Source organism: Ictalurus furcatus, chromosome 5 (assembly GCF_023375685.1).
Source record: "Ictalurus furcatus strain D&B chromosome 5, Billie_1.0, whole genome shotgun sequence".
Taxonomy (NCBI): Eukaryota; Metazoa; Chordata; class Actinopteri; order Siluriformes; family Ictaluridae; genus Ictalurus; species Ictalurus furcatus.
Genome location: NC_071259.1, coordinates 8,171,531 through 8,194,589, shown reverse-complemented (window position 1 = coordinate 8,194,589; position 23,059 = coordinate 8,171,531). Strand labels below are relative to the sequence as shown.

Here is a 23,059-nt window from a genome sequence, read left to right as displayed (position 1 = left end):
CTCTCAAATCACATTACAAACGTCACTAAAACCATTAGCGCAGCCACAGAACTAGCCACAAGGCCTGCACACACACACTCACACACATGCACATGCACATATATTCATTTATACAAAAATTTACCGTCTACCAGATGTGTATCCCGGTCACGTCTTACTTACTACAAACTACACTTCAATTTTTCAAACAGACACACACCTTAACTCCAGACTCAGCACAGAATCCAAGCATGCAATTACTGCCAGCCCGCATCCTGGCATAGAAATAAAAAGCCTTTTTTTTTCGTGGGACTCCTAAAACAGGACGCCCTGCAGCCAAACAGGTCCTGTCTCGTAACACGCATATAAAGCCCTGTGCGAAACAATAGCCTCTACCAGTTTAACAGAATTTTTCCGATGCCATGGAGCGACTCGCTGCATTTCTTTGCTGACTTTGAAGCTCGCACTGAGAGGTGACTCCGTATGGGAATGAGATACGGTGCTGGAATTTCGCCTAATTAAGGAATATTTTTCTCCTGTCTCTGAAAGCAGGGTGCCTGCAGATGCTTTCAAGACCAGAGTGTTCTGCTGGCAAGAACCTGAGATGGGGACACAAAGGTGTGTGTGTGCATGCGTGTGTGTGTGTGAGAGAGAGAGAGAGAGAGAGAGAGAGGGAGGGAGAAAGAGAGAGAGAAAGAGAGATGGGGGGGTGTGTGAAAAGATATAGCATGAACCCTTAAAAATCTGATAAGCACTGACTGGCTCTTGAAGAAGCTCAGATAACATTAGATACAAAACAAAGCTTTCAGAGAAATCCTTAAACCCTGCCCATACATACATACCTCCTTGGTTGAGGTGCTTTCTAAAACTAACACACATACACACACACACACACACACACACAAATGTAACTCCTCAGCAACTATCAAACATTTTCATCTGCTCAAGATGGAAAAGCCTGGTAACTGCACTTAATGCCCTTATGAAAACCGTTTTTTTCCTCACAGTTTTCCCCCTATTTGGTCACCTGCCAATTCCAACCCACCAGCCAGCTCTCCCATCATACAACAACTACCAACCAAGACAAGTGAATACAGCTGAGCAGGTCTTTTCAATCTGCTACTTGTGCAGTGTCACAAGGAAATCTAACATACTCAGAAGATAGCGCTATCTGCCCTCTTCCGCATACATGAGCTCACAGGTGCCTGTGATTGGTTAGAGAGTATGCCATCAATCCCACCTAGAAAGCATTTCTAGGTTCTAAATTTGGTCCCTCAGATCACAGCCACAGATGGCTGTGGCATGATTTGGCTTTGAAGTAGTGATCTCCCGATGGGGGGGCTTAGAGGTTAGCACGTTTGCCTCACACCTCCAAGGTTTGGGGGTTTAATTCCCTCCTCCACCCTGTGTGGGTGGAGTTTGGGGATTTCCTCCGGATACTCCAATTTCATGCACTGTAGGTTGATTGGCATTTCCAAATTGTCCGTAGTGTGTGAATGGGTGTGCGATTTTGCCCTGTGATGGGTTGGTACCCCGTCCAGGGTGTCCACTGCCTTGTGCCCCAAGTCCCCTGGGATAGGCTCGAGGCTCCCACGCAACCCTGTGCAGGATAAGCGGTATGGAAAATGTATGGATGTATGAATGGATCTCCCGATGACTTGAGCGAAATACTCTAGTCCAGAGATCATACACTGTTGGAGCACAGTCCACATGCGTATCCAGCAAATAATTTCAGTCTCCCTTAATGTGTATTAACGCTCTTAACTAGCTAGCTCGCCATACATTATTACTTTGCGCTACCCAAGTTCCAGGCAACCAAAACATGAGACATTGGAGCTTTCACTCGTCCGGTGGGCTAGTTAATAAATGTATGAATTGTCCACCCCTGAGTATGTCCTACCACGTGACCTCGATCTCACATTTGTACATCTTCCATCAGGAGGGGATGAAGGGTTCTGTGTGGCTATTAAATAAACAGTGTTCTTTTAGAGCAGCGGTCACCAACCCTCTTCCTTGGGCTCTACGTTTCCTGCAGGTTTCATCTCCAACCAAAATCTAACACACCTGTTTTAGTTGATCAAGAACTTATTAAGGCAATGATTAGATGGCCAGGTGGGTACGATTATGGTTGGCGCTAAAGTCGTCAGGATGGTAGATCTCCAGGAACAAGGTTGGTGACCACTGTTTTAGATGATGGTAAGGCACTTTTGAGTGTTTTAAGTTATATTATAAATGACATTGCTTTAGAATCCAAAGAGATATCCCGGCTTCACAATAAGTTCAATGCTACTGAATGAAATATGTCATCTCACCTTGCGCAGCCGGCCATTGCTGGTGCCCAGGAAGACCACTGTGTAGTTGTGAATGTTGTCCACTGCGACCGAGCTGATCCCAGATGCCTCGTACAACGGCTCGGCTCTGATCGGCTTCCTCAGGGCCAGCGGATGCTGCAGGTGGGCCGCGCCGCAATTCAGCTGCTCCTGTTGAAGCTGCGAGAGAGAAAGAGAGAAAGAGAGAGAGAGAGAGAGAGCAAATAAACACTCGTCAGTTCACTGTAAATACGTATATCACTTGGATTTGCAAGGTTGATTTGCTCTATTGTTATAATCAGTCCAACTGTAAAGCTGGAATGACTCGTCCGTTCAACTATCTAGAAAGCGCATCATTTAGGCTAGCCTTGGATCACGGATGAAGTGACACAGTAGACGTGTTGTGCTAAGAGGAGCACTTATTTCGGCTCGCATGAGCAGAGCGCTTGAGAGGGTGGTGGACATTTACGGCTGGTTGAAGTGTGTAAACCATGGACTAGAGAAACCGGGGGACTTGGGGTGGGGGGTGGGGGTGTTTCCCATGAGATTCTTAAGAAACAAGTTGCTCCCCTATTTAAAGGATATGCTACATGCACTAAAAAGGGAAATCAAAGTCTTCTTTTCACACTTGACCTGAACATTATAAAAGCTGATGCTGGTTCCATGACATGGTTGTTCATGAGTTCACACGCTACTGAGACATGAAAGGACAGTGCTTGTTTTATTTATGGGAAAACAGCCTATGTTTTATACTTAATTTCTTGTAACCGATGATAACTGATCATGATGATGTGTATCAGTCCAATGATAGGACCTAAGGTTCTTCTCTCTTTTTTTCTTCCTCACCCCCCCCAATTTGTGCGTGTGTGTGTGTCGCCAATCGAGTTCCACACCGGTCGTCTCTGAGGTGAGCACAGTCTGGAAACGTGAGTAATGAAATGTCAGAGCTTGTGTCATTTTGGGGGAGCCCGAGGGAAAAGTGCCTCTTTAATGGTTTAGATAACGAAGCGTGAGCCTAAATAACAGAAAAAGAGTCTTGCCAGACACATGACAGGGCACCATGTGTTTCTGGCTCATACCGTAAGAAAATATGGTATCATGCAGAGCCCATCTGTTCATCGATTTCCAAAGGAATAGTTCAGTCAAAAATGTTGCTAACCATGGATGAAAGCTATTAGCTGCCAGTATCATCATGTTAATTCCAGCCTGTTAACTCAGAAAGCAAAAGTTGTCAATTTTGTCAAAAGTATTAAAAGTAACTTTACCGTTAGCCGTCTAACAAGCTTCTACAGTATCTATTTATCTAGCTTCTGCTTCTTTGTCTGTACATCTGGTAAACTTGATCAGACTGTCAGACAACACGTCCTCCATGGTAAATCCTCTAACGATAGACCTGCGATTAAAGAAAACGACTGCGTTCTGTTTACGTCATCGATTTGGGCTCATGCAGAATACAGCGTTCCATAAACAGAAACATGCTTCAGCGTGAGCTTGAGGAAATAAGGATATTATTTGCTGACCATTAGCATGTTTTCTTTACATTTCATCATAGTCACTATAGTATTTGTAGCTGTCCCATGAGTTTTGTGTCATCCTATTACTGTGCTGCTATTTATGGCTTTTAGTTGAGTATCATAGCACGCAATGAAAAAAGTTTACACTGACTGAACTTTGCTTTTGTTCGTTAAATCAGCCACCACTGAGCACATCACATTATGTATTCTAAGGTCGCAAAACATTGTTGTACGAAGTTCGATTTTTGTCTGAGACATTAAAATGATTTTTTGTGTTTTGTGTGGATTCATCATGAGCTGTTCCTTTAAATCACCTTCAAGTCTAAATGTATGGTTTAATTGATTCCTTCTGGGTTTTTTTTTTTTAAACAATTACAATCCCAATTTCAAAAATGTCGGGACGCTGTGTAAAATGTAAATAAATGTAAACAAAAACAGAATGCAATGATTTGCAAATCCCATAAGCCCATATGTTATTTACAATTAGAGCTGCAACAACTAATCGATAAAATTGATAATAATCGATTATGAAAATCGTTGTCAACGAATCTCATTATCGATTAGTTGGTCTGCGCGGCACTGCAGAGATTTGCTCATTACGTTACTTCTATTCAGAAATCACACCTCGGAGAGTAAATACTAAAGTTGTGTTCCAAATAACGTACTATACACTTACACTGTGCACGGAGTACTCTACCGTCTAGTCTGTGGATTTTAGAAAGGTAATATCATCTCAAATATAACACTAGCGGGTTTTTACTAACCGGAAGTATAAGCCCCTTCCTAGTCAACGGCGCTTGACGTCACATGTACGTAATGCGACGCCGCTAGCTTTAGCCTCAGAGTCACCAACACTGACTTTCTTCACTTTACTGTTTGTCAGCGTTATCTTTTATTCCAACATGACCTCAGTCACCATCAGATGGAGGCGAATTCGTCACGTGACTGAGGAAGAAAGTGTGTGACCTCTAAGTCCTCAAAGGCAGGGGGGCATTTTATATTAAACACCGCCGAGAAGATTTATAAACTTTATAAAGCAGAGTTTGTGGAGCACAGAAGCATTACAGTGATGTGGTCGTGAGTTGCTTGTAAGATTTAGTTTAATTTAAGTTTACTGTCATTATATGTTGTATTTGCGCGCTTGCAGTGTAAATTCTGTTGTTTATTATAATAGAAGTGATGTTTTAGTAACGGGCCTGTTTTAGTAACGAGCCTATATATATATAATCTTATTTGGTTAGTTTATATTTATATTATATATATAAGTACTTATGCATTATTTTTTTATGGATTCACAAAAAGCACCGAATTAAACTACAGTCTTAAATTAATAATATATATTTTGGGGGGTGTGTGTGTATGTGTGTGTGTATGTGTGTGTGTGTGTGGCTGTGAGTGTGTTGGGTTCTTTTCTGTTTTGGACAAACAGTTGCGTAAAGTTTTAGTCTGAGTTTATATTTGTAACACAGTTTGAGGATTTTATTTTAAATAACCACAAAAAAAGTCACTGAAAGTTTGTCCCGCCCCATCCGATTAATCGATCAATCGAGAGAGAGAGAGAGAGAGAGATAATCGGCCAACTAATCGATGAAAAATAATCGTTAGTTGCAGCCCTTTTTACAATAGAAGATAGAAAACATATCAAATGTTTAACCTGAGGAAATGTACCATTTTAAGAAAAAAAAATAAGGTAATTTTGAATTTGATGGCCGCAACACGTCTCAAAAAAGTTGGGACAGGGGCAACAAAAGGCTAGACAAGTAAGTGTTACTAAAAAGAAACGGCCGGAGGTTAATTGGCAACAGGTCAGTAAGAGGCAGAGTCTTTCAGAAGTAAAGATTGGCAGAGGTTCACCAATCTGCGACAAACTGCATCTACAACTTGTGGAACAGTTTCAGAATAATGATTTTCCTCCATGTAAAATTAAGAAGACTATGAATATCTCATCATCTACAGTTCATAATATCATCAAAAGATTCAGAGAATCAGGAGAAATCTCTGTGCGCAAAGACAAGGGTGAAAATCAATACTGCATGCTCCTGATCTTCGGGCCCTCAGGGGGCACTGCATTAAAAACAGGCATGATTCTGTAATGGAAATCACTGCATGGGCTCAGAAACACCTCCAGAACTCATTGCCTGTGAACACAGTTCACCGACCCATCCACAAATGCGGGTTAAAGCTCTACCATGCAAAGAAGAAGCCATATGTGAACCTGATCCAGAAACGCCGCTGTCTGCTCTGGCCAAAGCTCATTTAAAATGGACTGAGGCAAAGTGGAAAACTGTTCTGTGGTCCGACAAATCAAAATTTTAAAATCATTTTAGAAACCATGGACGCTGCGTCCTCTAAACTAAAGAGGACTAAAGAGGAGAGGGACCATCCGGCTTTTTATCAGCGCTCAGTCCAAACGCCTGCATGTCTGATGGTATGGGGTGCATTAGTGCCTATGGACTGGGCAGCTTGCACATCTGGATAGGCACATTCAATGCTGAAAGGTATATACAGGTTTAGCAGCAAGATTCCATCCAGATTCCATCCCATCTTTACTTCTGAGAGACCCTGCCTCTCTAAGATACTCTTTTTTATACCCAATCATGTTACTGACCTGTTGACAATTGCAAAATGTTCCTCCAGCCGTTTCTTTTTAGTAACCCTTCCCTTTCCAGCCTTTTGTTGCCCCGTCCCAACTTTTTTGAAACATGTTGCAGCCGTCAAATTAAAAACGACCTTATTTTTTCCTTAAAATGGTACATTTCCTCAATTTAAACATGTGATATGTTTTCTATTTTCTATTGTGAATAACATATGGGTTTATGAGATTTGCAAAACATTGCATTCTGTTTTTATTTACATTTATTTACATTTTACACAGTGTCACAACCATTTTGGAATTGGGATTGTATATATGTATAAGAATTTGCATAAGCAAAGTTGATATAAAAGGTTTCGAATGGTATGTTAGGGTGAAGTTTGTGTTACTAGGCTTCTTTAAAGAACATTTGCATGATATGCATTACATTTCTGATCAACTTGTCACAGCATGAACGCATATACCTGTCTGGTGTGCAAACTCCACACCAACTTTTGAACAAGTGATTTGGTTGGATTTTTTATGGATGAAGTAAAGCAAGACAACAACCATTAACCTTGTCCTTGAAATCAGTGAAATACCCATGTCCAAGGGTCTGAGTTACTTTATTTATCAGTTGTTTTTAAATGTGTACATTCGATTACTGTATGCAGAGGAACTGAAACTGGCATTAAGAAACTCCAACCAGAAAAAAAAAAACCCATCTGGGAGGGATTTTTTTCCCCACACTTGACAAACATCCTTAAGGATTTGTCAAAGGGGATTTTGGAGAGACCACAAAACTCCAAACTAGGCCAAACTGGCATTACTTCCTCCTACCAAAGTGAGTCCCTACGGCAGTTACCGTAATATTCACTTTAAGCCAATGAGGAACTATTTTCGGGGAATGCTGATGTTTGAAAGCTGCAACTGACTAATTCTTTGAACCGTTTATTAGATGTTCACATATCATAGGCTATGATTGTGATTATGATTACAAAAACACAGAAATGGAAATAAGCTGTAACTGAAAATTTCTACATAAGGAACAATTCACTTTCAATGATTTCACATTAAAGGTGTTTGTCAAGAATTAATTTAACAATATAAGTGTCTATTAAACAATAATAGTCATTAACACAGCACAAAGTGTTCAGTCGAGACACCAGCACCCCAAAACAAAGCACCTCAACACCTCAAACAACTAATAATGTATTTAAAATAAGTACCCAACATTATGTTGGAGGATTTTGCATTACATTTGCTGAATATTTTATTTTAAATACAGCCCTAGACCAGAAGTTTCTGAACCTAGGGGATAATGTAATTGTCTAGTATACTCTATGCCGCTTGATATTCAGCCACAGAATTCAGAGTAAGATTAAAAAGTAAGATTAAAAAGTATTCTCCCTAGTAAAACTACACTTAACACATTTACACAAATGGAACCTGAGACTGAGACGGTCTTGTTTAAAACTGAGCATGCCTACTATTTGTAACAAAACATTTCAATGTTACCATGGGGGAATGTAACAATACACCCCCGCCCCTACATCTTTATTTATTTATGTATATTTAAAAGTTATTCTGGTTATTATTTAGTTCACTAAAATTCATGAACTAAAAAAACAAGTATAAATAATGTTAACTGTCATTTTTTAAATGCAATTCCAATAAACGCAAGAAGTGCTGTGAATACATCAGGAGTAAAAAGCTCTAAAGGCTCAAAGAGGTTAATACGAATCAGCTACACAGTAAAAACGCAGTAAAAATAAAATTAAAATCTGTCCTATGATCATAAGGACGTCCTTGGAAATCCATTTTCCATACCACTTATCCTGCACAGGGTCATGGGGAGCCTGGAGCCTATCCCAGGGGACTTGGGGCATGAGGCGAGGGACACTCTGGATGGGGTGCCAACTCATTGCAGGGCACAATCGCACACACACGGACAATTTGGTAATGCCAGTCAGCCTACGACGCGTGGCTTTGGACTGGGGAAGGAAACTGCTTACCTGGAGAAAACCCCAGAAGCAAACTGAATAGAACCCCCAACCCTCATTTCTGGAAATGTGTAAAAAAAAAAAAAAAAAAATTGAGTACCAGAGTGAATTTAACACTAACTGTCGCTGTAGAGTTAAACACCGTGCACTGGAATAAATTCTTGTGTTTATACGTCACTACAGGCGAGGGTTTAGCGCGGTGTTGTCACCGCTGTTTGGATGCGGCTTATCTGTCAGGATGGAGGATGAATCTCTAGTCTCAACCCCGGAGCTGTTCCCATAACCCACGCTCTGGCGCAATAACAGCGCGCGCACTGAGCGAGTTCAGGATGTGGGAGAGTCCTCCACTCCCCAACAGTGGGAACAATTCTCTTGGCGTAAAAACACTCATTGCATACTTGCCAAGATCAACATGTTTTAGTGAATTCAGATTTAGGTGACGCAGTGGTTTGAACGAAAACATATGTCTGGACATGAATAAGAAGAAGAAAAAACCCGTGGAAAACCCTATAAAGTTCTGAAAACGTGAGATCAGCATGTTCTTCAGTCTAACAGAAAGACGTTGGGTCTCATTTTAGCAGGTAGTTAGTTTTCGACAGCTTTTTGTTTCTTACTCTTTGTTTATTTCTAGAGGAAAAAATACACTATTTTGCTTTTGGAGCCCTGCAAGTATCCAGCACGTGAACTTCTATTTTTAACTAACTTATTTACGCTATATTATACTGCCTTTAATCATTTACAAGGTATGACTGTTATATCCCAGAACACATATGAATAATATTTAGTAGGCCTAATAATAATAATAATAATAATAATAATAATAATAATAAAAACACTCACCACTATGTTGCCTTTGGCCTCGCATTCTGCCCCCGAGCCCTGAATTACGCTGTCCAGCACTTGGACGTCTCCGTTTGGTCCATTGGAACAGTTCCTGCGTCCCCGCCGAATAGTCTCCTCGATCTCCGCGACCCGGAACGCGCACAGCGCCGACTTCCGGTTCGACTTGGCGAACACACCAAACAGGTAAGGCTCGGCGGCCGGGTGACCCTGAACGTCAATGTCTGCGGGAAAAATCGACACGAGTCGGTTGTAGATGTTGCCGCTGGCTCCGCACTGGAGCCCCATTTGGATGTAAGACTCGGTGAGTTTGCGGCCCTCGGAGGTTTGGCGGCGCGGGGTGTCCGTGTCCAGGCAGATGCGCGCCAGGATGCTGTTGGGCTGGCTCTCCTTGAAGCCGCTGTTAGCGTCGTTGTTCATGGCGATGTACGAGTAGCTCTTTTGCGCGAAGACGCGCACGAAGCTGAGCTTGTGCTTGGGCTTGACCTCCTGCTTGATTTTGAACACGTTATCCTCGGACGGGTTGATGTCGTAAGTGAAAAGGCGCGCCAGGTCCTTGGTGTTCAGCGAGCGGATCGCAATCTCGGGCGTGTTCTCGAAGCGCAGGTCCTCTTTGCTGTGGTTCTTCGGGAAGTATTCGGTGCCCAGGCCCGTGTAAGTGGCGGCCACGAGCAGGCGTGGGGTGCCGCCCTGGCTTCGGAACACGAGTCCGACGGTGCTTGCGTTCGGGTGGTTGGCCACGATGTTGAGCATGCTCGGGAACACGGTGGCGTTGGGCTTCGGGAACTCCACGGCGATCTGGGACACGTTATCCATCCTGCGCAGCTCGCAGAAGCCCTGGTACACCGAGCCGCACGCCACCAGCACGCCTTGCTCGCGGTCCAGCGCCAGCAGTTTGTTGTGGTTGTCCGTGAGGTACTTGGTGTGTTCGCACGGCGCCTGTGGAAGCTGTGGCGCATGGCACAGCACGTTATCCCGCACCGGTCCCGTGCTATTTGACACCTCCGTTGCCAGCGTGCCATTGAGCTGATAGATGGCGTTCACGGCGGCCAGGTAGACCCGGCGTGACACCGCGTCCACTACAAAGTTATTGGTCTCGCTCTGGGTCGAGAACGTCTGCTGGACATGGAGCGCGCAGACGCAGCGCGATGCCAGCAAAACAGTGACCAAGAGCGCGCGAGACGCGACCGAGAGGCTCTCCGTGGAAGGAGGCATTCTTCCTTCTGGCCGGCTTCTGCGGCTTCTGGACGGAGAGGAGCATTGAGTAAAGAGAAAAAGAAAGACGGCGCTTCAAGCTCTCTCGCTGCAACTATCCGGGAGGAAAAGCCGTTTCCTGCCGAGCGCCTAAACACGGAGTGACGCGATAAGGAGTCGCGCTTCCTTTAGAGAGAGAGAGCGAGAGAGAGAGGGGCGAGCGCAATAGAGCTTATCCCCCCCCCCCCCACACACACACTCACTCACACACTCACACACCCAGATCTGCTCATCTCACACCATTTCACTAAATCCATCGCATCTTGACATCCCAGTAATTCTCACGACGAGTGAATTCTCATTGGAAGCAACTTTATGAGCTATCAAGAGTGAAATTAACACTGCATGCAAGACGTCACGTGAACAAAAAACAAACAAACAAAAAAAACCCCAAACTTTTATTTAAACAGTAGGTCTACCTCTGAAGTAACAAAACCACAGACCTCTAATAAGCCTAATACTTTTATGAGTATAATAAAAGTAAACAAACAGTATGCGTATTAGGCAAATATTTAGCTACTATATTATTTACTGGAATATTGTGTATAGACACAACATGTTTTAAATCTGTATTTTAATCCTGTTTGACTGGTTTGGGTTCTGTATAGGACTGTATAGGACAGATTAATAAAAGGCTATAATAATAATAATAATAATAAGAAGAATAAAAGGCTCTCATGGCTCCAGTAAACAAATTCAGAACATATTTGCCTATTCTAAACAGTGTTATTAAAACCGAGGTTCAGTTCAAGATTAATTTGTTTATAGCCTATACTTCTTTTAATGTATTCGATCTTTACATTTGGAAGTCAGCTTGACATTTGAGATTCGATTTTTGCATGACCAGACATTTTGATATTATAGATAGCGGAATAATATTTATATCGACTATAAGCACGTTAGTGGCAATTGCAATAGGCTGAGAATCACTGTCGTTAAAAATGTATAATAAATCGGGACTTCCTCTTACGTCACTGTCCCAGGGGAATCCCCAGGCTATCACCCTATAAATTTGTATATACCCGCAAATAAGTGTTTGTCGTCCTACTTAAAGCAGAAACAGGTAGCCTAGCTCAGTCACTTTTGGAGCATGTCCTTGTTTTTTTATTTTTATTTTTTTTTTTTTGCAGGCAGTCAGATGGCCATGCTGGACTCACATACGGCCCACTAACTACCGTTAAACTGCCACCAGATGGACACAAGCTAAACACGGGACTCTTTCCTGTACTTATTCATGTATAACGCTATATTTTTGTTGGGTTTTTGTTGTTGTTGTTGTTGTATGTTCTTCATGTTCATGAATATTTAAACACGACACATGGAACCTCAAGAAGGAGAGAATTCACTATGCGTTTGAGTGCGACATATGATTGGCTATCCATAAAATGTGCGCGCGCGCGCGCACACACACATACACACACTCTCCGCTCCGACACTCTGTAGATACATGGCATGGTGATAAATGGTTTGAGAGGTCGGCGAAGCCTACACTGGAGTTATTTTCAGCTTTTTATAAGCTGCAAGTTTCAAGGTTTTGTTTTGTTTTGGGTTTTTTTTTTAACAGGAAGTGAGCTATACGTCACCACCTCGCGCTATAAATTCAGGTGATAAGCTCGCGCGGATTGTTTTGCCAAGCGTGAGGCAGGGAAACGCGTCGTGATACTGAGGCGAACGGAAACACACACACACACACACACACACACACACACACACATTTGTCGTAAAAAAAAACAACAAAACAAAACACAATACTTAAAAAAGGCAAAGGTCCCCATATGGCCAAACCCGACAAATATTCCTAGCATGGGGGATGGGGGCCGGGGGGGGGGGGGTGTCGTTTTTTGACATAAGTTCACATAGTGTACCTTTCAGTCTTTACTCTAAAACCAATTTCATTTATGTGCCTTAAATCATTCTGAAGGTATGCTATATCCATGCGTCCAGGTGAAGGATACTGTACATATGAAAGGTAGCACCTTAATGACATGTAAATGTACATAAGTATTTCTAAAAATAGCGTAATAGCCAACAGTTTGGACCTTTGAAGGATATTTGACAGCATTTGGTTATTTTTTTTAAAAAAAGCATCAGCTTTTAATTACAGTTGGTGAGGTTTAACTTGGGTTTAGTTTTTAGCAGCTACAGTGAAACAAATCAAACAACGTATTTCACAATTTCTCTCTCTTTCTTACTGAAATCAGTTAAATTCATTTCAACATGTACTGAAACAAATTTTCTTAAAAAAAAAAAAAACTTTAAAAAATGACCAACACATCACTACTTCATAATAAGCAGCAAGTAACGGAAGCCTGTGGTCATTTGGGGGCTATTTTCACTCCGCCTACTGCTTATCATGTGAATGTTATCTTGGAAAGCTGACTGATCTGGTTGTTTGAGTAACACTGATATCTTCTGCTGCTCAGATTAGGCCCCATTGTATGGTGAGCTGATTTGTAGAACTGTACTGAAGTTTAAACTACGCAAACAGTGCAGCATAATTGAGTTTACATGAACCTCAGACTCGCTTCACAGTGTTCTTTGGGTGCAATCTAATTTTGCGTGAGGACCACACGACGAACAACAAGGGGAAAAAAACAGTAGCCTATGGCGAGTCCTAGAATGTGGGGAAATGAAACAGCAGCAGTTAGCAACCACAATTTTGTGCAAGATTTCCTCTGCAAATGAGCCAGGAAAAGTGGCAAGGGGAAGTGCCCCCTGACCTTCAATTTCCTTCGACACCTCGACACAGAACCTGAGAAAACAGGCTTAGAATACATGTTATGTTATGTAGGCTTACGTTGTGAAATCCCTTGTGTTGTGCTTAGGTTTCAAAATGTCATGAATCACCAACCAACATCCATTAGTTTGGAAAGCTAGGAAAAGCACACCAAGTTGTCGCTTTCTCCACTATGTGTAACATGCTCTCTTAAGAATGTTACTATAAATGGAGGCGTCATTTTCATGTTGCAATCCTAAACCTCTCACAGGCTGGAAACAATGCCGTATAACCCCAAGAGAGATGCTGTTGCTCAGCGTTTCCCAATCCTGCATGGCAAATTTTAGCATTTTCTTGCTGTAACACAGCTTACATTGCTTATCATTATCCCAGTGAGTACCATATCCATAGATGCCCATTTCTGGGCCAGCCTGTAGCCTGACTTTAGTTGGATGATAAGAAACTGATACTGGTAGTCCGCCTTGATCTTACCCCCACATTTATATTATTCTTTTAGTCCATACACAACAGTCATCTTAAGCTATAGCCAAGGAGTCTGTGAAGAATAGCCAGGGAGTCCACGATATACATACATACATATATATATATATATATATATATATATATATATATATATATATATATATATATATATATATATATATATATATATATATATATATATATATATATGTTTGTGTGTGTGTGTGTGTGTGTGTGTGTGTGTGTGTATGTGTGTGGTGGGAATGTGGTGAAAATCACAACCTATCATGACCAATGTTGTTTCAGTGTAAAGTTGAGGAATAAAATGTCCGGGTTCTAATAAATAGCCATAATAGTATTGTATTCATTTAAATAGTAAGCCTAGTATGAATAGTTGGATTATGTTCATAAGATAAATATGTACTGAGTGGCTATATAGAATTTATTTTAAAGTATAATGGGACCCTGGTTACAGAAAGTTTGAGAAACCCTGCTCTAACATCATAATATTTGTCAATAAGGAACCACACAGAGGGGTGGTCACCAAATTCCTTTCTTTTGGTTGGCTTTACAAAAGCTGTGCTCGTACACCCACAACCTGTTTCCTTCCAGATAAGCACTCATTATACACGCTGACCCCATGTAATGACACATTTATAAAGAGATTACTTTTCTACCCATAATAATGTCATGTATCAGTAGTCATAAATATACTGGACCGTTAGTGGACAGTGATGGACCATCTGCATTTCCAAAAGGTGTTCATTTCTAAACAGCACTTTCAGCATATAAACCCAAATTCTAATTTGTCTATCAAATATTTACCTATACACATCGGGGGAAAAATTTAATCAGGAAGAATGAAGTGAAGCTCAGCAAGTGATCTGCCAACCATTTTTCTTCAGGGCATTATGATTAAAAAAACAAAGTAATAGCCCAACTGAGCCGGAAATCACCAAGTCTGGCAACAATCCAGAGTCCAACTGCATTTATCACCCTGCTGACTGCGGTTGGTGCTTCCATTATTCTTTACACGTTTTTTTAAAAATTATGGATGTTTCCTGGGGGGGTGGGGGAGGTGGGAGTCATAATGATTGGCATGTTTGCCTCATACCTCCGGGGTTGGGGGTTCAAATCTTGTCTCTGCCCTGTATGCGCAGAGTTTGCAAGTTCTCCCAGTGCTTTGGGGGGGGGGGGGGGCGGGGGGGTCGGGTTGGGATCCGCCAGGTACTCCAGTTTCCTCGGGCCAGTTCAAAGACATGCATTGTAGGCTGATTGGAATTCCCAAATTGTCCGTAGTGTGTGAATGGGTGTGTGAATGTGTGTGTGATTGTGCCCTGTGATGGGTTGGCACCCCATCCAGGGTGTCCTCCACCTTCTGCCCCGAATTCCCTGGGATAGGCTCCAGGCTCCACCGTGACCCCGTGTAGGATAAAGGGTATGGAAAATGGATGAATGGATGGATGCTTCCCATAAATACATGTAAATATGTTTCCCAGAAGTTATCTGGGAAAGGTAATATTAAAAAGACCTAAGAAGAGATTGGAGCAACTGTTTCCTGTCCAGTCAAAACATTCTAGTGGAATAAACTCTTACTGAAAATAAAGAATATCAAATAAATTATTTAGTCATATTAATGTGATTTAAAAGAACCAATTTGGGTAAAACAGGCACAATGAGTGGAGAGCCACCTCAGGACCATTAAGAAAATGGAATAGTTAAAGAGCGCCATCTGTTGGATAGACTGAAAAGAGAGACTATTGGATAAAAAAAATAAAAAAATATAAAAATTGACCAAGAGAGAGCGGTTAATGAAGGTAGGCAGATAAATGAATGAATGTTTGATCATTATTGTAGCCTGCTTCATGCTTACTGAATTGGTTTTAAATGAGTCATTAATGACAAGTAATACTGTTTGTGTATCGTTTTCTCCGAAGCGTGATTGCTTTTCACCCTGGGATTGAATTTTCTCCACACTGCCTTGCACTTTTCTTTCTTACTTTGCTTTTAATAGAACTGTGTCTAAATGTTTAAATGTCATGTGCATTAGAAACAGATAAGATAAAGAGTGTTAGAGTATAAGTATAAGGGAGTGTCTAAAGAGAATGGATTTAGACTTAGCATTTTGAGTCTTACATTGACAACTTGGCAGACTTTTATACTATTCCACGTCTGAAAATAATTGCCTCATGAATTCCGTACTGTCCAGAACCCTGTTACAAACAATATCCTGTAAATGTTAGTTGCTCAAATCTCTCTCGGATAAATGAGCCAAGAAAATTGCTTTGAGTGACATATGGCATCACAGCAGGAATCAGTTCGGAATTATCACACACTGATGCACACACGTCTTTGTCTAGGCAGGAATGCTTTTTATTACAGGCATACAGACATCAGAAGGCACTGAAGTTGCTTAGCATGCACACCCACCTACCCACGCACACACACACACACACACACACACCTCCGGCTGTTTCACACATTTTCAGGGTCAAGGTTAAACAGTCTTGCGGTGTGGACACCTAGAGCCTGTCCACCTGGGTCACCAAAGAAGGATTCAAAGATTTATTTACTAATTAATCTGATTTATTATTCAAGTAGCTAAACCAATTATCCATGGCTTAATTGGACACCTCACATGTTACATTTAGATTCAATACCATGAAAGAAATTTAAGTACAGAAACAATGTTAATAGCTTGGCTACACTCACATGGAAAAAGGATTTCTTTGCTGGAATAAAAAAAACAAGAACACCTCCACTCGAACATCCCACAGGGATTCACTAAAGCATTCATTTTAAACAGCTGTGCCTTTAAATATTTAAATATAGTCAAGTCAAATATAGCTGTTTTATTATAGAATGTTCCCCATATTAATTCTGTTGATGCTTGTTTGTTTGTCCCATGTCCTGTCCTATGCCCTGTCCTCACCTTGAAATGCTTAAATAGCATTTTCAATAAAATGGCAAACTTGGCAAATCTAATATTATGGGTATTTTTATTTATTTATTAATGACTCAGACAAACAAATTAGCTTAAAAAGAATGAAGGTCAAACACCGATCAAAAACTGATGTGATCCAATACTGGATGTAGTAAGCTTCTCCTGTTTTTAGTAAAGGTGTACAGGCTTGAATTTTCACCAATGCAATATGCTAATAAAAACATTTGGACTGCTGATAGCCTAGTCGATATAATGTGTAACATTTGTAGAAATAAAATTAAATTTGAGTCAAATTCATTGAAGACCTTTTGCACTTTCTCTGATATCATACGGTAAACAGGCTCCGATCACAACAGTAGTGCCTCATTCAACAACTCACTCATTCATTTAACATAAATTCATTGTTTTTATCATTCATGTACTATAAAGTTCCTGAAAGTGGTAATACATTGCTAATAGAAACAATATGGAAGCACAGAAGGTCCCTAGAGTACCACTCTCTTCAAGTATGTCCATCAGTCCATTCAGGTTCCCCCTTCAATGTTAAATCCAGTGCGGTGAACAAAGTGATGGCAGAGTAGGCTAACACTGCTAATGATAGCTCAAAGTGCATACCCCCCTCCCCCTTAAAGGCAGACCATAAGATTTACTAAAAATCTACCAAAAGGCAGTGATAGGGGAGGAAAGTTCGAGTGCAACATCCAAATAATTTCCCATCACCTGTTTCAGAAATAGGACTTTGATGCTACATACAACTGATTATTATACAAAACAAAAATTTGTTATAAATCGATGGAATAGCATGTATTATTTATTTATTACAACATCCTAATAAAAGAGGTGCAACAAGAAAAGGCTGACTTTTAATTCATACTTCCAAAATGTAAACGTATACACCTCTTCCTTTTAAAAAAAAAAAGGAAGTTTATTTTTCACAGATTATTTCCCCGTCTCTTGATGGTTCACAGTTGGCCATAGCTTCCTGATGTTCAAAGCACCACTGCGTTGCGGTTGTCAGCGTCATCATCTCGGCACGTGCAGAAAGCGAAGTGTGTGTCCTGAGAGTGCGTCCCAGTTCCTCCAGAGCAAGGTGAAGAGCAGGAAGAGGAGGAGTGTGGAGAAGGAGCGGCTGCGCGTTTTCATCATGGGCGCCACGCAATTAGCGACAGTGGACACAAACACTAGGAGGACGGCCATGAGGGTGAGCAGGACGTTGATAAGCTTGCCGAGCAGGGCGCGTGCCGTGGCGTTCTCCAGGCCCTCGAGCTGCACCACCTGCTGCTGCTGCTGCTGCAGCTCCATATTTGAGACGCGTGTCTGACAGGCCTCCAGCGCCTCCTAGAGGGAGAAAAAGATACAGGCATGGATATGTAAAGCTCATAAAAAGCTATTTTAACTGCACTTTTACACTTACAGTTCTGAATGGCTACTGATACTGTTCTACTTCAGTGAACTTCAAACAATCATGCAACATTTTGGACTGTATCTGCAGTACAGCAACAACAGCAGACAATAGTGTGTAGCACTAACATTATTGATAACTCTAATGTTGATGTTCACCTTCTCAAAACAGCAATCCGTATGGTCAATGTTACAGATTTAACTAAGTACTGTGTATGTATATTAAATGATCTTAAAGCCAATACTGCTACAAACTCATTTAAAAGTGGAGAAGGATTTTGCTGCGTTTTATTGTGATTGTTGCAGCCAAAACAGTTTGATTTTGCTGTGGATATTTTCTAAATTTGTGTGGGTTTTCTGCAGAAAACTACTTAAATTGGTGAAATTACAATTGCACTGTGTTTCGCAGTGATGTTTGTTGGTAAATGAGACCTTTTAGCTGTGCTCATGTTGACACACATGAATCGAATGTTAGCAGTTGGCTCGAGTGTTGGTCAGTACCTAACAACCAACAAGCTGTGATTAATCCATTCTTTTGCACCTGTTTCATCTTGCCACTAGAGGGCATAGTCTACTCTTAATAAGGACTGCTACACACACAAAGCAGCACTGTGAACACCCATCCTGTACTACACTCAATATCAGATTGGCCTGAAAGTTAGACAAACACACACACACACACACACACACATACGCACACACAATACCTGTATGTCCCGAGCTCTCTCATACGACTGATAAGCCATTTTCTCTTCCATGCTGGCCAGCTCCTGTTTCAGGTTCAGAATTTCATTCTGGTGGAGCTCTGTCAGGTCATTCAGTTGCTCTTCCAGCCGCTCACACCTACAAAAATCACCCCGCCCAAAGCTATTAGCACACACACAAAATCTATAGTACAGTCATAATTATATATTACACAGAACACCGGCACAGGAATAATAGTGGGAAAGTAAGCATTTCCCTGGAAAGACTGAAATGATAAAACCTCTTGGTTAGAGAGGTTAAGGTCAGATTTAGGTACAAGCATAACATTAATAATTATGTCAATGGAAATTCTTAACAAGGATAGTAAGACTGATCAGTATTGTAGATTAATCGGCACAGATAACCGATTGCTAGAATATGGGTTATCGGCAAAAATCCACACCCGATAGATTTTCCCGGTTGTGTCTGGCTGAGAAGGGTCCGCTATCATTATACAGTACGAGAGCGGCCTCTACAGCTGAAATAAAAACTGACTAATTTTGTTGTGCTATTTGAAGTGTTATTTATGTCTCTATTTTTATTTATGTGTTACTTTTTGGCTCAGTTTGGATGTATATCTTTTATTTACTTTAAGATTTATTAATAGTTAATATATTAATATTTATATATTTATTTCACTTTTTAAAAAGTACAGTTCAGTTTCATGGTACAGTTAGTACTGTTTATTTTTGTAATAAATTCAGCAATATTTTACTGAGTGATATGTTTTCATTCAGCAAGACATTTAAAAACTATCGGTTGATTAATGGGTTATCGGCAGGTACCGCCCAGCTTAGTTATCGGTATCAGTAAAATCCAGTATCCGTCAACCTGTAAATAAGACAAACGTGTGTGTGTGTGTTTGTAAGAGAGATTCTGTGTTTCTCAGTGGAGAACAGTCATATGTTCATAGTCATCTCAGAAGTGAAATCAGACTTCTATTCATCACTCAAATGCAGTTGCGTTTTAACACGGAAACCAATCGGGCTTATGTACATGTAATAAACACACCCCCCCCCCCCCCCCCCCCCGAAATACTTTATGAGCTGAGAACCCAGTTATAGCGAGCGGTCCATTAGAAACAGTGTCAAGAAGGCCACTTGTCTCAGTACACACTGCAGGCCCAGCACACATGCCAGTCGCTTTTATAAAATAGCTGTTCTGCCGTTCTCACTATTTTTAGCTGAAGGGGAAAAAAGTGGTGAAGCACAGCTGGACATTTTAGGGAGAAAAATCCTTTTGTCTATCCTTTTCTAATTCTACCTCCGTCCTTCCCTAGCTCCCTCCCTCCCTCCCTCTAGCTGTCCCTCTCTTCCAGCTTTTTTTTTTTTTTTTTTTTAGAGGAATTTGGTAACAGGTATCTTTCCATCTAAATGTTTAGAATTTCCAAAAACTAAGCAAAAAAAAACCCCTTCTTTCCATTAGACACTGTTATGTGAATACTAAAAAGGAGAAGCAGATTACAATCAGAAGAAGCACTAGGTAAACATCAACAGTCATGTAGAGAGTAGAACTCCCACTTAATTTAAATAAATGATGACAAAGCATCAGCACACCAACCTTTTCCATCTCAGTCAAGCATAATTTTTTCTCTTTCCTCCCCTTTCTTAAACTTGACATAGAACTGAATCTTTTAATAGACACAAGTTGAAACTTTTGACAGCTGATTTAAGCTACTTTTATATGGTGTCCTAGAGCATATATAGAGATATATTATCTCTCTCTCACATATACATTATATATATATATATATATATATATATATATATATATTCGAGAGAGAGAGAGAGTTTAGATCTGAATTTCTGGTTTTTTTTTTACATGAACAGCTTACCAGCTGCTTCCGAATATCCAGAGTAAACAGTGGCTGCCATGCTACCCTCTTTCAGTTCATTACTGCAGAGAGGCACTCTTGCTAATATTTTTGTTGTTCTTGATGTGTTTGGATCATGCACGTGACATTGATTTTGAAATTGTGTCATTTCAGGGCCATGTTTTATTTACACCAGTGAGATCATCAATATAGGATCTGGGCTGGAAAGCGTAAAATGTGACCATAGTTTAAAGGTTAATCCAGTGCATCTGTAGTTTACAGTGATTGCTATGGACTAAGAGTGAAACCAGTTTTTTGCTCAAATCCCAGTCATTAAGGAAACTGAAGAACAGCTGTTGAATTCCGTCAGTAAATGGTTTAAAATACGCGAGTTTAAAACAAATTCAAAACCTAATCATTACATTCTAACAATAAAGTCAGTGAAGTCCTCTCAATGAGCTAAACATGAGAGAATGTCGAACCAAAGACGGTTCTATTTAGTTTAACCCAACTTTCCAACACTTGAGTAAAGTAAATGATTCCAGGTACACCTGGATGAAATTGAGACAAAGAATAATGAAAAACTCTTCCTTAAAACAACTGCTCTTAGATTTCTATTATAAATGCATTTATTTTCAGTACAGGGGAATTACTGTCTGCAGTACAAAATACAGTACTGTAGAGATGTGTTTGATACAGCTTAGGTTGAGGAAAGAAAAAAAAACAACGCTACAGTATTTTATTAAACATACACATGAAATTGATGCCATTCAGTGTATGTCTTACCTGAACCGCTCCTCCTGCAGTGTCTGCAAAGACAGTGTGTAGTCCCGCTGGTAATGGACCTTCAGCTCCTCCAGAGTTTCATCCAGACGAGCCTGAACCTCCCTGAGCTCCTGCACCTCCTGTATCAGCATCTCCATGCCCATGCAACTTCCCCGCTCCAGTGTGTTCCCCTTAGAGCTCGGAGGCCCGCCGACTCCCCCTGTGATGCTATTGGCACCAGCTGATCCTGACGTTGCGCTCGAGCAGTCCTCCTCGCTGCCAAACCGTGGGCTGCCCTGCAAGTGCCCGCTGGTGTTGGCACCATTAGGATCTTCTCCATCCTTCAGCACGCTAATGTTGTCGGCGCTGCCGAAACGGCTGCGCAGAAGCAAGGCAATCTCACGCGGCTTTGAGGCCACGGCACCGGCCGCCGTGTGTGTGGCGTGCGAGAAGCTGGACAGGCCGCCCCGCACGCTGTTCACCACGCCATCATTAAGGCCTGTGATAACCCGCGCACCCACGTCGCGTAGACCCTGCTGGACATCACGCAGAACACCTTTGTGTTGGCGTGCCGCGTCGCCACCATGCTCAGCCTCGCGGAGCCGGCGCCGGTAGTGCTCCAGCTTGCGCTGCAGCTGTGCGATAGTCGCCGCCGACTTCTGGTTTTTCTTCTCGAAGACCTGAAAATAGAAAAAAAAAGAAAAGTGAATGAGGATATTAAATCGGTTTTACTGGCCCTGATATCAGGACATTTAACTTTAAACAACTGACACATTTGGAATAGTCAGAAGAAAAGAAAAGTGATGCAAAATGATGATTACTTTTTTTTTTGGCTACATGTACAAAATATAAGTCAATAATAAGATCACTTAGCACACTTAGACTTGAACAATAGCTAGGAATCCTAAAGCAGAAAGTGAAACAATTACTGGCCAACACTATTCAGAACACACTAAACAGAACACGCCTATGGTGAAACTTGCTCTTGGTCCAACAAGCTAAAATATGGTTGATTTTAGGTGACTTGTTCAGCATTACCCTGGAATCACTGAACCCAATAGATAAATAACCTCATTTATAAACCGAGTTAATCTTTTATTCTTTTTTTTTAAGCCCCCCGAGGAGATCATACATCATATACCTGTTTAATCCGGCAACTCTGCTGCTTGTCGTTGGTGTTGTTGGCGAGCTTGAGGTACTCGGCTACATTTTCATCACGTGCTGCCTGCTCGATGCGCAGCTGCTCCGTCAGCCTCAGGATCTTCTGCTGGAGCTGTGCTATGGCCTGCCGAGTGCGCTGGGGGTCGAGCGTTGAATCTTCTGACCCCGCCTGTGAGCCGTCCACATTGCAGAGTGCTGCCTGAGCCAGACTGCCCTCCAGCCTCTCGATCTGAAACAGAGACAGTGGATGGGAGGTTAGAGAAACACGAATAAAGGATGAAAGACAAAACCGGAAAGATTATCCAAGTTAATTTTTTCCCCCCTTTTTGCTGACACAGTAACGCAGTCAACCACTTCCGTAACCGTGAGGTCGGTCCCTTATTCTCGACATCGTGACTTTCAGAAAAGATGACCTCAAATCATATAAGGAAGATTTCCTCAACCGGGCAGTATTAGCCTAGAAGCTGTAAACCAGGATGTAAATACAGGAACGTATGATCAGATCTTACCGCTAACTTTTTTTTTAATGCTGAATGTGCAAAAATACTTTTGTACAAAGAC

The 23,059-nt window shown here is 41.4% G+C and overlaps 2 protein-coding genes across 5 annotated transcripts in view; both read right to left on the bottom strand.

Annotated features, from left to right (window-relative positions):
• The window catches only part of plxnd1 (plexin D1), a 114,335-nt gene extending 103,705 nt beyond the window's left edge, over positions 1-10,630 (bottom strand). Inside the window, exons 1-2 of the mRNA XM_053624587.1 lie at positions 9,218-10,630; positions 2,292-2,468 (exon numbers count right to left, since the gene is read on the bottom strand). Coding sequence (XP_053480562.1) covers positions 2,292-2,468; positions 9,218-10,432 — 1,392 coding nt within the window. The 5' untranslated portion in view covers positions 10,433-10,630. The remainder of the gene's footprint in view (positions 1-2,291; positions 2,469-9,217) is intronic.
• Positions 10,631-14,894: 4,264 nt separating this feature from the next.
• Positions 14,895-23,059, bottom strand: part of tmcc1a (transmembrane and coiled-coil domain family 1a) — a 48,645-nt gene continuing 40,480 nt past the window's right edge. For all 4 annotated transcript variants that reach the window (XM_053624600.1, XM_053624602.1, XM_053624599.1 and 1 more), the window contains 4 exons: positions 22,479-22,727; positions 21,359-22,017; positions 18,723-18,858; positions 14,895-17,952 (listed from right to left, as the gene is read on the bottom strand). In XM_053624600.1, coding sequence (XP_053480575.1) covers positions 17,638-17,952; positions 18,723-18,858; positions 21,359-22,017; positions 22,479-22,727 — 1,359 coding nt within the window. In that variant the 3' untranslated portion in view covers positions 14,895-17,637. The remainder of the gene's footprint in view (positions 17,953-18,722; positions 18,859-21,358; positions 22,018-22,478; positions 22,728-23,059) is intronic.